This window comes from Carcharhinus amblyrhynchos, chromosome 31 (assembly GCF_965287045.1).
Source record: "Carcharhinus amblyrhynchos chromosome 31, sCarAmb.v2.hapA, whole genome shotgun sequence".
NCBI classification, from domain to species: Eukaryota; Metazoa; Chordata; class Chondrichthyes; order Carcharhiniformes; family Carcharhinidae; genus Carcharhinus; species Carcharhinus amblyrhynchos.
In genome coordinates this window covers 20226420-20244363 of record NC_137354.1, presented here as the reverse complement: position 1 = coordinate 20244363, position 17944 = coordinate 20226420, and the positions used below count along the sequence as shown (strand labels likewise).

General features: G+C 43.8%; 1 protein-coding gene across 4 annotated transcripts in view; it reads left to right on the top strand.

Annotated features, from left to right (window-relative positions):
* The first annotated feature begins 5837 nt into the window (after window positions 1–5837).
* Window positions 5838–17944, top strand: part of LOC145360443 (L-threonine ammonia-lyase) — a 61351-nt gene continuing 49244 nt past the window's right edge. For 2 of the 4 annotated variants that reach the window (XM_080215658.1, XM_080215655.1), the window contains exons 1-3: window positions 6330–6549; window positions 11166–11192; window positions 15944–16271. In XM_080215658.1, coding sequence (XP_080071784.1) covers window positions 6404–6549; window positions 11166–11192; window positions 15944–16271 — 501 coding nt within the window. In that variant the 5' untranslated portion in view covers window positions 6330–6403. The other 2 variants (XM_080215657.1, XM_080215656.1) reach the window with 2 other exon arrangements.

The following is a 17944-nucleotide window of genomic DNA, read 5'->3' as shown; positions in this document are numbered from 1 at the left end:
ATTGCAACAGCCCTGGAAACTATTGCTCAAGTGAGAGTGAAATGTATTTTTTTCTGTGACTAGCCAGGAATCCAGTTAGTAGAGTTTGAAGTAGAATGGAGGAAGGGGCTTCAGTAGTACTTTTAGCTGTTGCTGTGGATGATCCCATGGCATTTTTTGAAGAAGAAAGGGGGTGGTGGGAGTTCAGCCCAGTGCTTGTTGCCAATATTTATCCTTCAATGCCTAAGAAAGCTCAAATCATTATTATCTCACTTAAAGAATATGCTGGAAAAATACAGCAGACCTGGCAGCATCGGTGGAGAGAGAATAGAGCCAACGTTACGAGTCAGGATGACCCTGTGTCGCTCTGGAAAAGGTCATCCTGACTTGAAACATTGATTCTATTCTCTCCTCACAGATGCTGTCAGACCTGTTGAGATTTTTTGTTTCAGGTTGCAGCATCCGCAGTACTTCACTTTTATCATCTGACTGGTGCTTGTGGGCACTTGCTCTGTCCACTTTAGATGCTACATTACAACAGTACTCTTGAGTTTATGACTCAGACCTTGGGTAGCAAGGTAGCACAGTATGGTTAGCACTGCTGCCTCACAGTGCCAGGGACCCAGGTTCAATTCCATCCTTGGGTGACTGTGCATAGTTTGCATATTCTGCCCGTGTGCTCTGGTTTCCTCACACACTCCAAATATTAGGGTTAGGTTGCTTGGCCAAGCTAAATTGAGGATTAGCAGGGTAAATATGTGGGGTTACAGGAATAAGGCCTGGGTGGGATTGTGTTGGTGCAGGCTGAATGGTTTCCTTCTGCACTGTAGGAATTCTATGATTCTATGATAAGGACAATCACCATTTAGCCCAGCCTCTTAATGCTTCCCCCAGAGGTGGGTGGAGAGTGACCATGGGCAGAATCAAGAAATTCTGTGCTTGATTTTTTAGCTTAGCTGTCCATGGATGCTGAAACCCTGAGAGTTCTTGACAAGGTCAATGTAGAGAGGATGTTTCCTGTGGGAGATTCTAAAACTGGTTTAAAAATAAAGGCTTGCCCATTTAGAACAGAGATAAGACTTTTTTTCTCTCAGAGGGTTGTAAGTCTTTGGAACTCCTATCCTGAAAAGGTGCTATAAGAGGAGTATGTTGCCCTTCCTGAGATCACAGACTATGGACCATATTCAGGAACACCTTACGCAGTATATGGGGCAGCACTTGAAATCTTCCTACTGAGTACCACACAACACAACAATATTCTGTCTCCAGGGAGGGTGTGAACCTTTCATAGTTGATGTACTGATTGATTAACATTAGGTACAGAAGCCACATTTTAAGTATCCCAGGCATCAGTCATTGTTTAACCTACCATGTGAGCAGGAATAAAAAGACAAAGATTTTTGTGAGGGGATTGTGTGACAAGCCTCAGTGAGTCCTGATAAGGTGTCAAATCAATGCAAGTTGTTGAACTGACTGCAGAATCCCTACAGTGCAGAAGGAGGCCATTTGGTCCAATGTGTCTGCACCAAACATAATCTCACCTAGCCTCTGTCCCCAAAGCCCCATGTATTTACCTGGTTAGACCCCTGACACGAAGTGATAATTTAGCATGGCCAATCAATCTGACCTGCACATCTTTGGACTGTGGGAGGAAACCTTACCCAGAGGAAAGCCACGCAGACATGGGAAGAACATGCAAACTCCACACAGACAGTGACCCAAGCCAGAATCAAACCCAGGTCCCTGGCGCTGTGAGGCAGCAGTGCTAACCACTGTGCCACACTGTGCCACCCAATCAGAAAGTTAGAGCAGTGGTTCCCAACCTGTGGCCTGCGTACCACTGGTGGTCCACAAGAGCACTGCAGGTGGTCCGTGGGGAAAGAAATACAAGTACATGTACTTGATAGACAAATGAACAGGGATAGTAGGATAGAAACCGCATATCGACAAAGTCTCGGTGGGATGAAGGGCCTCTTGCTATGCTGTACTGTTCTTTGTTACAGTAGGCCTACTGTAGGTAACTGTGCTGAGTTGCGAGTGTGCATGATAAACTATTAGAAGTAGCTTCGCTTTTAATATCCATTGGTGGCTATGTAAAAAAAATTAAAACTTCTTGCAGACAAGAGGGCTACAATTCTTTCCTAAATGTAAAGATATTTGAGGATAACATGAGGCGGGTCATTAAAATAATGAGCAGAGTGAGTACTATACAGTGGTTAGCACTGCTGCCTCACAGCGCCAGGGACCCGTGTTCAATTCTCGCCTCAGGTCCCTGTCCATGCAAAGTCCACACGTTCTCCTGCGTCTGCATGGGTTTCCTCCGGGTACTCCGGTTTCCTCCCACAGTCCAAAGATGTGCGGATTAGATTGATTGGCCATGGTAAATTGACCTGGTGTCAGGGGATTAGTAGGGTAAATATGTGAGGTGATGGGAGTAGGGTAAATATGTGGGGTTATGGAAGTAGGGCCTGGGTGGGATTGTGGTCGGGTCAGATTTGATGGGCTGAATGGCCTTCTTCTGCACTGTAGGGTTTCTATGAATATAGCTGTAAACTTGCTGTGTAACAATGGAGCAAAAGGAATAATTAGTATGCAGCATTCCTTCAGCAAGATTTACAAATTGGTTAGTTCCATCAAAAAAGAGTATGGTTTAGAAATTGGGATGCGAGGTTTATCAAACTGATTCTTTGTTTATTTCTGTAGACAAACAAATAGTAATTCATGTGCAATTTGTGAAGTGCTGTAACGTCATTCAACCACTGAACAACAGGTTATTTATTAGCAACAGTTGGTCATTCAGGAAAATGGTAATTGTGGTGGCTGTGTTACTGAGCCAGTAATCCTAGATGTTCCAAGTCCCACTCCAGAGAGTTGAGTGCATCTCCAGGCTGATGGTTCAAGCAATACTCAGGCAGTCCTGCACTGCCTGAAGATTGAGATGTTGCAAGGAGCAAATAAAAACGGAAAGTGCTAGAAACAATGTGCAAGAAGAGTCATGTTGAACTCAAAACATTAACTCTGTTTTGCTCTTGACAGCTACTTCCAAACTTGCTGAGTATTTCCAGAGCTTCCTGTTTTCATTTTGGATTTCTGGTATCCACAGTGTTTGGCTTCAATTTTAATATTGAAAAGAGTTTCTCTCCCTGCACCTTCAGGTGGATGTATAAGATCACAGGGCAATCTTTGAAGGAGAGTGGAGTGATGCATCCTCCCTGGTTTCCTAATCAACATTTATCTTATAACCACGATCGCTGGAAACTGCTAATCCAGGTCATTATCACATTGCTATTTGTGAAAGTATGCAATTTGCAACATCGACTTCAAAGGTACTCAGTGGACTATTGGTCATTTACTGCCGGGTTAAATTATTCATGTGTGTAGAATCATAGAATCCCTACAGTACAGAAGGAGGCTATTTGACCCATTGAGTCTGTACTGACTACAATCCCACCCAGGTACTATTCCTGTAACTCCACACATTTACTCTGCTAATCCTCTTGACGCTCGAGTTAATTTAGCATGACCAATCCACTTAATCTGCACATCTTTGGACTGTAGCAAGAAACCAAAGCACCCGGAGGAAACCCACGTAGACATGGGGAGAATGTGCAAATTCCGCACACACAGCGACCTGAGGCCGGAATTGAACCTTGGTCCCTGGCACTGTGAGACAGCCGTGCTAACCATAGTGCTATCGTGACACCCCAAGAGTGAGAGTTCAGAGCCGAATATGGCCATTGATATGATTTATTACTGTCACATGTATTAACATACAGTGAAAAGTTTTGTTTCTTGCACACTACACAGACAAAACTTACTGTTCATAGAGAAGGAAACGAGAGAGTGCAGAATGTAGTCATAACTAGGGTATAGAGAAAGATCAATTTAATGCAAGTTCAGTCTATTCAAAAGTCTGACAGCAGCAGAGAAGAAGCTGTTCTTGAGACAGTTGGTACGTGACCTCAGACTTTTGTATCTTTTTCCGGATGAAGAAGGTGGAAGAGAGAATGTGCAGAGTGTGTGGGGTCCCTAATTATGCTGGCTGCTTTTCCAAGGCAGTGGGAAGTATAGACAGAGTCAATGGATGGGAGACTGGTTTGCATGATGGATTGGGTTACGTTCACGACCTTTTGTAGTTCCTTGTGGTCTTGGACAGAGCAGGAGCCATATCAAGCTGTGATACAACCAGAAAGGATGGTTTCTATGGTGCATCTGTAAAAGTTGGTGAGAGTCGTAGCTGACATGCCAAATTTCCTTAGTCTTCTGAGAAAGTAGAGGCATTGGTGGGCTTTCCTGACTATAGTGTCAGCATGAAGGGACCAGGACAGGTTGTTGGTGATCTGGACACCTAAAAACTTGAGGCTCTTGATCCTTTCTACTTCATCCCCATTGATGTAGACAGGGGGGCACTTTATGGTTCCTGAAGTCGATGACAATCTCCTTTTGTTGACATTGTGGGAGAGATTATTGTTGCCACACCAGTTCACCAGATTCTCTTATCTCATTCCTGTCTTCTGTCTCATCATTGTTTGAGATCTGACCCACTACAGTGATGTCGTCAGCAAACTTGAAAATCAAATTGGGGGGGAATTTGGCCACACATTGTAAATTGGATTGAAATTTTGCTTGGATTCCTTAGAGGGTATTCTGGACAGGGTTGGGAGAGAACTGAAACTCCTGTTCCCTTCCTGTTTGTAATCAGAGCGTTTTTTCGAAAAGGAAGGTGTGTGCATTTCTCACATCCTGAGTGTGTGGATAATTTGAATGACCAGTAGAAAGCTTATCGTAGGCTTAAATTAAGAGGATTGTTTAATCACAAGCTCTCACACATTCTCACTCACTCACACTCATTCTCACTTTCACTCACTCCAGAAAAATATAGTTTATCAGAACAGTGCAAGTCTACAAGCCTTTTTTAACCCCTTTTCCCCAAATACTAAGGACAATGCAACCCCATTTCCCCAAACACTAAGGACAATGTAATCCCTTTCCCCAAACACTAAGGACAATGTAATCCCTTTCCTCAAATACTAAGGACAATGTAATCCCATTTCCTTAAATACTAAGGATAATGTAACCCCTTTCCTCCTAAATATTAAGGATAATGTAACCCCTTTCCCCCCAAACACTAAGGATAATGTAACCCCTTTCCCTCCAAACACTAAGGACAGTTTCTCCAAACACCAAGGACAATGTAACCCTTTCCCCCAAATACTAAGGACAATGTAACCCCTTTCCCCACAGATCATAAGAATACTGTAACCCCTTTCCCCAACCACTGAGGATCATTGCCACCCCTTACCCTCTCACATATTATCTTGTCAAGGATTGTAGACCAGATGGTTTATTCACTGAATCTCTGGGGGTGACCAACATATCAGAATATTGGGCTCTGATGAAGGGTCATCTTGACTTGAAACATTGGCTCTATTCTCTCTCCACAGTTGCTGTCAGACCCGCTGAGTTTCTCCAGTTTTTTCTGTTTTTATGTCAGAATGTTGCTTCCATAGTATTTTTCCTAGTGTGTGTCCTGTGGCACAGGACCTCTGAATCAGACACTCCGCATTCAATTCCAATTCCGCAACTTAATGGCCACGGAAGGATCATAATGTGGCCAAATAAGTTGATTATCAGCCTGTAAATCCTTACAATACACTTGATGACAGGCGGTAACAGTGGAAGAGTCTCCTAGTCAGCCAGAAACTGCAGAATGCAATGGCAAACCACTGCAGTATCTTGCCAAAAATAACCATGGACCAACATATGGTTAGAGATGTCATCATAGGGTATGGTGCCTAAAGTGAAAGTGAGAGTATCCTTATATGGGCAAAGCAGAGTATGGGCATAAACAGACATTAGAACTGCTTCAAGGAGTTTCTCTTGCAGAGAGTTGGTAAATCTCAGAAGCTTTAATAGCATTGCACAGTAAGGAGGTCAGCAGAGACTAATCTTAGCCTTGCCTAAATTGACAGCAACAGCTTGACAGGTGAACTAATCTCTTTAAACAGCAGCTGCAGTTTCACCCTCACTCATTGCTGAATTAACAAGGAGAACAGTTTAGCTCAGCAAAAGTTGATGGTGCCGAACCCAGAATTCGATTCAAGTGCGACTCTTTGTCGTTTTATAAACCACTTTAAGAGAACAAGGATATATCCAGAGTCGGGTTCTTCTGCTGTGTGGTAGCACTGGTGTCCTCGCTCTTCTGCTGTGTGATCACTGGTATCCTCGCTGCTCTGGGAAAGAATGCAACTTGCAGCCCAGTTACTGTTCTCGAGGTTCAGGAGCAACAAATCTCCCAAGAAGATCTCCTCAGATGATGAAGAATATGATCCGTTTTGGAGAAGGTCGGGTTGAACTTGTTTTTTATTAGGAATAGTCTACCTTCTCTGCCCCTGAGAACTTGGGGTTTGTGTGGAGAAGCAACATGTTACGGCCAAAGGTTCAGGGCCTGTGCCAGGTTGAATCTGTCTTGCGGCCTCCTCCTCCTCCTCCTTCTTCCTCTCCTTCTCACTATGGTCTTGTTGGATTTCTGCTTCGCCTGTTTATTTTTGCCGTTGGCCTATTAATTAGGTAAATATTCCGATTGTTTGGCATGATTTGGCAGGGACACTAGCAATTATAGGGTCCAGAACAAAAAGGAGATAGATATGAAATTAAACAAAAAAGGTTTAACACCGAGAGCAGGAGAACTTTCTTACACAAAGAGGTGCGAGGTTGTGGAATGCACAACTGGAGTTAACACCTTAATTTATGGATCAGATAGATGGGTTAAAAGGAACAGGGATAAAGGGATAAGGGTGAGTACACACGATTAGGATACTGTTCATGTCGAAGATAAACAGCAATAAAGATAGTTTGAGTTGAATGACCTTTTTTGCCTTGCTGTAATGCTTATATATTTCTAGTGGCTTCTCATTGGAGCTTGCAAGTGTTTGTAGCAGATTAGGAAGCCCCAGAAGTTTGCAGTAATAAATGGCGCGATGTTACAGGAGGATTGCAACGTGGAGAGGATTATTTTCATGAGGGGATTCTGGCAGGGTTGTCAGAAAGTGAAAATAAATCCCCAACATGGATTTCAATTCAGACCTTCTGTTTTGGCGTTTTCTTTTATTCTATCTCCATTTCCTCATTTTTCTCTTTTTTGTCCATCTCGCTAACGTTGTTTCATCCTCTTAAATAGTTCATTGTTAGTGTCACAAGTAGGCTTACATATTGCAGGGAAGTTACTGTGAAAATCCCCGAGTCACAACACTCCAGTGCCTGCTCAGGTATACATAGGTAAATTTAGCATGGCCAATACACCTAACCCGCACGTCTTTTGGACTGTGGGAGGAACCCATGCAGACATGGGGAGAATGTGCAGACTCTACACAGACGGTGATCCAAGCCAGGAATTGAACCCAAGTCCCTGGCGCTGTGAGGCAACAGTGCTAACCACTGTGCCATCGTTAATATTCACATCTTCTGCTGTTCTTTCAATATCTTTCCATTGCTTCACTGAAATTGTCTTTTCCCTCGTGAAGGTTTTCAATCTGTTAATTCTCTATTATAATTGCAGTCTCTCTTATTTCCTGCCCTCTACATTGCTGAAATCTTTGCTGACCTCTCAGTTTAGGATTCTAAAAGATGGTTTACACCTGGGAAGCTATCCTGTCTTTTTACACACAATGACAGACCTGCTGCATATTTCCAGGAGAATGTGCTTAACATAGCCCTCCGAGATTTGTAATCAAATTTTAGCAGGCGAGTGATGATCACAGAAACAAGCCATTGTCCAGGTTTCTCTGTGAACCCCTTTGATGTGATACAATAGTGACTTTTAAGGGGCATCTGGACAAATACATGAATACGATGGGAATAGAGGGATATGAACCTGGGAGGGTAGCGGGTTTTAGTTTAGTCAGGCAGCAAGGTCACTGCAGGCTTGGAGGGCTGAAGGGCCTGTTCCTGTGCTGTAATTTTCTTTGTTCTTTGAATTCTCACCCACCTTCTGGAAGGAGATGGGAATTCAAGGCCGGAGACCCATGTAATAGTAAAGTATGATAAAGACAGCTTCACAACCGGACCCATTCACAACAGGATTTATACTGACAGGCTCTGACAGAAGGTCATTGACCTTTAACTCACTCAGAAACTATAAAAATCAGGCACAGCAACTGTTTCTCCCTTGATTGAAGTATAAAAGAAGTCTTGACAAGATGGATGCAGAAAGGATGTTTCCTCTTGTGGATGAGTCCAGAACTAGGGGGCACCATTTTAAAATTAGAAGTCGCGCTTTTAGGGCAGACTTGAGGAGAATGGTTTTCCACTGAGGGTTGTGTGACTTTGGAACGCTCTGCCTCAGAAGGCACTGGATGCAAAGGTGGAAATCATTGAATATTTTTAAGGCAGGGGGTAGATAGATTCTTGTCAGGCAAAGTAATCAAAGGTTATCGTGGGTAGATGGGAATGTGGAACTCGAAACACAAGCAGATTAGCCTTGATCTTATTGAAAGGCAGATCAAGCTCGAGGAGCCAAATGGCCTATTTGTATATTAATATGTACAGATGTGCTACCTAAATTGAGTATCTCCAGCATCTTTTGTTTTCCGTTAGATATTTGGTATCTGCAGTTTGCTTTAATATTCACAAGATTGTAGTTTATCACATGAAATTATTAATTTAATGCCTGCAGAGTAATTAAACTTACATTCCCCAGGACTGAAGCATTAACTGAAATTGGATTGTTAAATGATACAAAGATATTTTCCACCCAGTGCTGTCTGTTAGGTCAGGAGACCAGGAAGATGGGATAGGGAGAAGGGGAGGAAGTGACCTTGCTTCTCCTGCGGCACAGTGATTAGCACTACTGCTTCACAGCACCCGGGTTCAATTCTGGCTTGGGTCACTGTCTGCAGAGTCTGCACATCTCCCCATGTCTGCATGAGTTTCCTCTGGCTGCTCCGGTTTCCTCCCACAATCCGAAAGACATGCTGGTTAGGTACATTAGCCGTGCTAAATTCTCCCTCAGTGTACACAAACAGGCACCAGAGTGTGGCAACTAGGGGATCTTCACAGTAACTTCATTACAGTGTTAATGTAAGCCTACTTGTGACACTAATAAATAAACTTTTAACTTAATAAGTTCTGATTTCTATAGAATCTTACAGCACCATTCCGTCCGTTGACTCTTTCCGCAGTTCCCTTTTTGAAAGGTAATGTTATATTAGTCTCCATCGCCCTACAAATAGAGGATTCAGGAGTATAACAACTTACTGTGTAAAAAAATAACCTTTCATATCTCACTTCTGAAACAATTATTCACAAATCAATTCTAATGGAGAAAAAGGCGTGCATTTCTTTAGCACATATCTCTGTCTCACAGCTAAGAAGTACTTATGAAGTCACTAAGAAATACAATTTTTGCTCAGCTAACAGCCATGATAGCCACCAGATAAACTGTGTTAATGATGTTCGTTGCTAACCTTTCTCTTCCTTTTCAAACATTTGTGTCACTGTTGGTGTCCATGCCTTCAGCTGTCGAGTCCTAACCTCTGGGATTCCCTCAATATCTCCCTGCCACCCTCCCTCTGTTAACACACTCATTATCGAGCCTACTTCTGTGACCAAGCGTCACCTGCCACCTGCCCCAATCTCTCCTTATGTAGCTAGGTGTCCAATCTTGTTCAGTAATACTCCTGTGAAGCACCTGGGGACACTACTGTATTAAAGGTGCTATACAAATGCAAGCTGCTGTTATGAAATGCAACATAGGGATGGCACAGTGGCACAGTAATTAGCACTGCTGTCTCACAGCGCCGGGACCCGGGTTCGATTCCCAGCTTGGGTCACTGTCTGTCTGGAGTTCACACATTCTCCCCGTGTCTGCATAAATTTCCTCAGGGTGCTCTGGTTTCCTTTCACAGTCCGAAAGACGTGTGGGTTAGGTGGATTGGCCATGCTAAATTGCGCCTTAGTGTCAAGGGCACTAGCTAGGGTAAATGTGTGGAGTTATAGGGATTGGACCTGGGTGGAATTGTGGTTGGTGCAGAATCAATGGGCCAAATGGCCTCTTTCTGCACTGTAGGATTCTATGATTTTATGACTTTCTCGTGTCAATTCTCCATAGAACTAATTGGTATTGCAGTATTGGAACTTGAGCCCTTCAGTGCTTTGGTCCACGGCCTGCTGTTCATTTGGGAGCAGGGCCTATCTGCAATTAGGCCTGAACCTACTCCTCATGACTTTAAATGCGGGAACATCTGAGCCAGTGGCCATGCTGTCCAGCTGTGAGCCCCTCACTGGCTGTCAATCGAGCATTTCAAGACCATGGGCTGGAAATTCCGTCTGAAGGTGGGTAACAGAGGTCAGGACTGTTTCCAGGTTGTGACCCCCATCCTCAGAGGAAACAGTCACTCATTGCATTCGTCCCCATGGCAACCAACTAATAACTGGAGGGCAGGCTCGACATCCAATTAAAGACAGTAGGCTGGATCTCTTAATCAGAGGCCTTACAATTTGAAATGAGCAGCAGCCTGCATTGGAAGGTAAGTAAGAGAGAGGGTGCTTCAAGATGGAAGTGCCCTCTCTCCAAGCTTATTTCAAATCTTCATTTGGGAAATAGATTCAGCAGTCTGACTGTATAGGGTGGGGTGGAAGGAACCCTTCTGCAGGCTAGCCTAAGTTGTACCGATTGCTAGGCGTGTTGGAAGGATCTCTAGGCTTACCAGAAATATTGCCCTGCCTTGAGCCTGATGCTATATGCCAAATTCCAGGAACCTAAATTAGGCCTTGTCACCTATATGGGAACCTGGAGTCCAATTTGTACATTCCAGTTGGCTACTTAATGAGCTACCCTCCACGAGTCTATTTTTAGTTCTTGCCGACCTCCAATCCTGACATTGGGGAAGGACTTAAAATCCAGCTGCATATTCTAGTCTGTAATTGACTTGGTGCTGTCCAGAGTGGAGCTTAATCCCTTCACCTTCTGACTCAAAGTTGGGAATACTACATTTCTATAGAGCATTTTCCACCTCTTTACAACCTGATTATGGCTGACATAGGTGCTGGATAATTCGTTCATGCACAAGATCAGGTTAGCTGATAAGCTCCTTCTACCTTGTGAATAGTCAAATGTGTCTCTAATTATTCCGTACTATCTTCTGTCCCGTGTTCAACTGCTCCTAATTGGCTTTATTTATTTGCAGCTTTGTGGAGCGTGTGTTTGGAGACAAGTAGGTTCTAAGAGAGATTAATCTGCTTATTTTATTCACATTAAAGGTCAAGTGACAAGGTTGGTAGTTTTCATCGACGTAGCTTAACCTTCCTCCCTCCCCACTACTCGCGCATAATTTTATGCCTTTTCTCCAGGTGACCGTTCCTCAGGTTTGAGTTTAGGCGATTGGGCAATGGAGACGTTGGAACCAAACCAAATCAAGCCCTTACCCGATGTTTGGATGCATGTTCACACCGTCCAAGCAAAGACCAGCAACAGGGGAGGTGGTGGCCTGGTAGTATTATCACTAGATTATTAATCTGGAAACTCAGCTCATGTTCTGGAGACCAGTGTTCGAATCTCAAGTTAGCTGGTGAAATTTGAATTCAATAAAAAATATCTGGAATTAAGAATCTACTGATGACCATGAAACCATTGTCAATTGTTGGAAAAATCCATCTGGTTCACTAATGTCCTTTAGGTAAAGAAATTTGCTGTCCTTACCTGATCTGGCCCACATGTGACTCCAGAGCCACAGCAATGTGGTTGACTCTTAACTGCCTTCCAAGGGCAACTAGGGATGGGCAATAAATGCTGGCCAGCCAGCGACACCCCATGTCCCACAAATGAATTTTTAAAAAAACTGCATCCAAATGCCCCTTCAATATGAGAAAACATCCAAAGGAGGCTTCACAGGAGTCTGATCAAACAGGAATTTGCAAAGATCCGACATGAGGAGTTGTTAAGGGTAGTGACTCAAAGTTTGGTTGAAGAGATGTTTAATGGCGTGATTTTCCACTCCTAGCAGCCGTGGGCATTGTCATGGGCAGGGTGGCAAAATTTGGAGAGCAGCCAAAAGTCAACTGATGATGCCCGCTACTGTGGGGACAGGAAAGTTCCAGCCTAATGGAGAAGCAACTGGGGATTGAATCTGTAGCCTTCCTGTCTGCGTGACTCGGTTCTTAGCAGAGGCTTACCTTTTATAAGCTTGAACTGGGTGAACCGTACTTAGTTAAATCATAATAGAGCTAAGTGTCCTATAAGATTAAATCAGAGTTTACTGAGAAGTGGTGGTAAATGTGTATAAGGAAACAGGATGTTGCATTTATATATAGTACCTATCATAGCATCAGGACGCCAGAAAGCATTTCAAAATTAAGCCCTGTTGAAGGATGGGTGCTGTTTTGTAAGCAAATGTGACAACCACATCATGTACAACAAGATCCCATGTTCCAATAGGATCTTGTTGCACATAATGTAGTTGTCACATTTGGGATGGCACGGTGGCACAGTTGTTAGCACTGCTGCCTCACAGCACCAGGGTTCCAGGTTCAATTCCGGTCTTGGGTCACTGTCGATGTGGAGTTTGTACATTCTCCCCGGTCTGCGTGAGTTTCCTCCCACAGACCAAAGATGTGTGGGTTAGGTGGACTGACCATGTTAAACTGACCCTAGTGACTGGGGATTAGTAGGGTAAATGCGTAGGGTTATGTGAAAAAGGCCTGGGTGAGATTGTGGCCAGTACACACTCAATGGGCCGAAGGCCTCCTTTGGTTCTGTAGAGATTCTATGGATTCTGTGAACCAAGACATTGATTGACGAATAAATATGGTGAAGTCAATAGGGGAACTTCCTAGTGGGAATGTAAGTGGAAGGAATGGCCTCCAGAGTACTTAACAATGTAGAGCGTAGTATCAGGCCAACGCACATTGGAAAATGTGAAGCAGTTAATGCTTATGATTAAAAAGTAAAACCAAGATCAGTGTCAGCCACAGTATTGGCAAATACCAAGCTTTATTTATCAGGCCAATGTTATGAGTCCTACACATTGGCTTCCAAACAGCAAAGGGAGTGAATTTCCTTTGTCACTATATGTGGTGACATTGGCAGTATATTTGTAAAAATTTCCTTGGTCCATGTATCTAGAAAAATTGGGTCAGAAGTAGTGTATGATGGCACTGAGTTTTTAAGAAAACATGTTCTCTGCAGTTTGTAAGCAACTTTGGTTTTATTTTTCATTGTTGCTGACCTGTCTGCTTAGATATCCTTATATTACTGCTTAAATAGTTTAAATGGGATTTTGTTTATGTTAAATCTGGGCCTAATGCAATGTCCTGGAGTTTAATGATTTTATGACACCTTGGAATTGTTCGGGGGAAGAATGATTGACAGGTCAGGTAACAAGAGTTTTTTTACTTTCAGTTTTTAGCTGCTGGCTGTTTTTTAGTTAGAAGATGAATGGACTCCTGGCTGAAGGCATTGTGTGTCTCTGTCTGCCTGTTATTAGAAATTCTGCGATGTTGGAAGCAGTTTTTCTTGCTTTCCTGGAGTGAAAATGTTATTGTAAGTGGTTTGCTGGTAGTGGCTTTATCTGTACCTTGAGGTCTGCTGGAAGTCACAAGGCTGGGAAGTCAGAGTTTCAATTCTATCCAAAAGACTAATTCATAGCAAGAATTGCTGAGCTGCAAAACCATGTGAGCATTCTTATTTTTCTATGCTAAATTTGGGATAGGTGTATGTTTATAAGGAGGTTTGTTGTATTGGAACAGTGCATTTCGTTGTTAAGATTTATACAGTATGGTGGGCCGAAGGGCCTGGTCCTGTGCTGTGTTGCTATTTATGGATTTAAGACCTGCTGACGTGATTTGAGCTCTTACTCCAGGCTGTCAGTGCAGTGCTAAGGCAGTGTAGCACTGCTGCAGAAGCTATCATTTAGAGGTGAAGACGTTAAAGCAAGCCTGTTCAGATTGACATAAAAGAACCCGTGCCACCACGGAAGAAGGACAGTCCCAGGGACCTGACTAATATTTATCCCTCAACCAAAGTCAGTGAAGTCGACTACCTGGCTATTGCCATATTGATATTTTTGGGATCTTGCTGTGCATGACTTGGTTACTGCATTTTCCTACAAAGCACCACTTTCAAAACTGCTTAATTTTGAAATGCTTTGGAGCATCCGAAGGATGTGATAAATACTGTAGCAATCCAGCGGCCCAGGATAATGATGGAGGGGCATATATTCAAATTCCACCATGGCGGTTGGCAGAATTTAAATTTAATTAGTAAATCCGGCTGATGAGATCTTTCACTTCAGGTATGATTTAAATGATCCACTAGGGAGCTTTTATCAAACAGAGTTTATTTGAAAAGCTAGTCCCAGTAATGATGACCGTGAAGCCATTGTTGATTGGTGTAAAAATCTACCTGGTTCATTGATAGCCTTTAGGGAAGGAGATCTACCCTGACCCATTTGGCCTACATGTGACTTCAGACCCACAGCAACGTGGCTATCTCATAACTGCCCTCTGAAATGGCCGAGCAAGACACTCAGTTCTAGGGTAATTAAGGATGGGGAGCAAATAGGCCTTGCCAGGAATGTCCACATCCCATGAAAGTACAAAGGAAAAAAACACATAACCATAGAGAAATGTCTCCCTTGGCACTGTCTCAGGAACCATGAGTGAACAAGTATCATTTTAAGAATGAAAAACCTTGTGACTTGACTATGATTGCAGTGAAAAATAACCGATTATTAGTTACAACAAGATGATAATGCTTTAGCAATGTGTGCATGGTGTGACTGGGTCCAGAGCATGATTGTGGTGAACACTGACAGCATACCAAAGTGTGAATGTGCATGGTTTGTTTCACTTGGTTCACACTGTGAACAGGTACATTCAGGGAAGAGTTACCCATTCAGAATGTAGATAGTGTTGAAGTGGATTATAATCCTATCCATGGGTGGCAGGGAGGTACAGTGGTTAGCACTGCTGCCTCACAGCTCCAGGGACATGGGTTCGATTCCTGGTTTGAATCCCTGTCTGTGTGGAGTTTGCATATTTTCCCCGTGTTTGCATGGTTTTCCTCCAGGTGCTCCAGTTTCCTCCCACTGTCCAGAAATGAGCAGGTTAAGTGAATTGGCCATGCTAGATTGCTTCTTAGTGTCCTGGGATGCACAAGTTAGAGGAATTAGCAGGGTAAATATGTGGGGTTCTGGGGATAGGGCCTGGGTGGGATTGTGGTTGGTGCAGACTTGATGGGCCAAATGGCCTCCTTCTGCACTGTAGGGATTCTATGGTTCTATTCCCTTTTTGGGACAATTCTAGGTCAGGCATGCTCCTCGGATGAGCATTCTCACTTTGAAAGTCTCTCAATACCAGGTTAAAGTCCAACAGGTTTATTTGGAATCACCAGCTTTCAGAGCGCTGCTCCTTCATCAGATGAGTCAGGTGAATCTGGTGCTGTGAGAGACATCTGACGGTGTCCCCCCGTCCCCAGTCCAATACTGGCATCTCCACATCATTCCCACTTGAGGTTGAGAAAGGCAGCCCCCGAGGGTCTGAAGAAGCGTCTAATTCTCCCCAAAGGAAAGGAAGGCCAGATTGCCATCCTCCAGACAGCTCTTTTAGCATGTTTTAGTCAGATAACAACCCAGATATTATAAGAATCCGGGCATCTTTCCTCCACAATGTACCTCTCCACTGAAGTGTGTACAGAAATGGATTTTGAGTTTGAGTGTTGAAGACTACATGAGACAAAAGGAAATTTAACGCTTAACCAAACCTTTTGCTGAATGCTTACTGTCAAATTTTGTTTGAAAAAAATCCCAGCTGCACTCAAGGTACTATATAAATGTAAGTTGTTGCATGGTTAATTTCACTGAGATATGGAGTGTGCAGTCTGCCTTCTGTAGGTTTTGGAACTCCAAAGGGAAGAAAGCCCTTCATTGGCGCCCCGCACCAACATGTCTTCATTTGTTGTTTTGCACAGTGGAGAGGAAGAAGGTCAACAGGTTCACCAGCGCAGTGACTCCTGCCGCCACCAGGATGGACCAATAGGGAACGGATGCATTCGGCCCAGGGCAATAAACCCAGAGAGGCTCAAGGACTTTGGCGAGGATGAATACCTGGAAAAAGACGTCAAGACTTGGGAAATGACGGTGACGGGCCACTCAGAAACAATGCTCAGCAATGTCCTGAATGTGACAGAGCACAGGACAAACCGGCCCCTTGAAACCGATAGCAGATACGTCCGATTTGAGGACATCAGTGCAGCTGCCTTTAAAATCCAGAACGGAGTCCAGAAAACACCCTGCACGGTATGTTGATAACTTTACCTTTCAGTGTAGATACACGTTGGGAATTGCTGGGCCTACATTGATAGAAGCTGCAGCATGAAGCTAGGAATTGTCATCTCCACACCACAGCAGTGTTTACTGACACAGTCCCACTGGACATGTGGGAGTCCTGCAAAGCAAAAACTGAAAGACCAGCATTCATATAGAGCCCATTACTAGGTTTCCTCTGGGTGCTCTGGTTTCCTCTGGGTGCTCTTGTTTCCTCCCACAGTCCAAAAGATGTGCTGGTTAGGTGCATTGGCCGTGCCAAATTCTCCCTCAGTGTACCCGAACAGACGCCGGAGTGTGGCAACGAAGGGATTTTCACAGTAACTTCATTGCAGGGTTAATGTAAGCCTACTTGTGACACTAATCAATAAACTTTACAACCATGGGACATCGCAAAGTGAATTACCACCGATTAAATGCTTCTGAAGTATAGTCACTTCTAATGTGGGAAATGCAGCAACTACTTTGCACACAGCAAGCTCCGAGCTCCCACACAGCAATGTGACAACAACAGATAATCTGCCTGTTTTGTCATGTTGATTGAAGGATAAATATTGGCCAGAGCACTGGGGATAACCTCCCTGCTTGATAGTGCCATGGTACATTCACCTGAGAGGGCAGATGAGGCATGTCACTCAAATGAAGACACAATGCACTCCATTGGAGCACTAGCATGGACTGGGGTGGTACTTGAATCTGTTGGGTTGGTGTTGGTATAGAACATTTCTGTTAGCAAGAAGTATAGAATAGAATAGTAGAATCCCTACAGTACCACTGTTCTGCTGGCCTCCTCCTACTCCTATCTTCTATGTTTCTATGTTTAACTCTGAGGTTTACATAATACTCACATAGGTCTTTTGGCTATCGAGTCTGCACCAACAACAATCCCACCCAGGCCTTATCCCCGCAATCCCATGTTTTACCCTGACATTAAGGGGCAATTTAGCACGGCCAACCAATCTAACCCGCACCTTCGGACTGTGGGAAGAAACTGGAGCACCCGGAGGAAACCCACACAGACATGGGGAGAACATGCAGACTCTACACAGACAGTAACCTAAGGCCAGAATTGAACCCGGATCTCTGGCGCTGTGAGCCAGTAGTGTTAACTACTGTGCTATTGTAATGCTCCTGTGAAGAACAGAAGATAAAAGGTTGCTCAAAGAAGGACTGCCTTAAAGGAAGGAAGAGAATCAGAGAGGCTGGACAGCAGGAAACACAGCCACTAATCATGGAGTGATTAAAATAGGGAATGTGTAGAAGGCCAAAATTGGAGAAGCTCAAATATCTCAGCATTGTAGGGCTGAGATAGGAAAGGACTAGACCATGGAGGAATTTAAAAATGAGGATAAGAATTTCAAAATCAATGTGCTGCTTAATTGAGAGCTCGTGTAGATAAGCAAGCGCAGAGGTACTGAGTGAATGGGACGTGAGTACGAGTTAAGACAAGGGCAGGGACCTTTGCTGTTCTCAAGTTCAGCACCGTTTGCAATTCGTCAGACACTGAAGCAGTCCATGTCATATGCAGCAAGAGCTAGGCAATATTCAGGCTCAGAATGATAACTGCGTGTAACATTCACACCACACAAGTGCCAAAGACCATCTCCAAAAAGAGAGAGTTCAAGCAGTTCCTCTTGACATTCAAT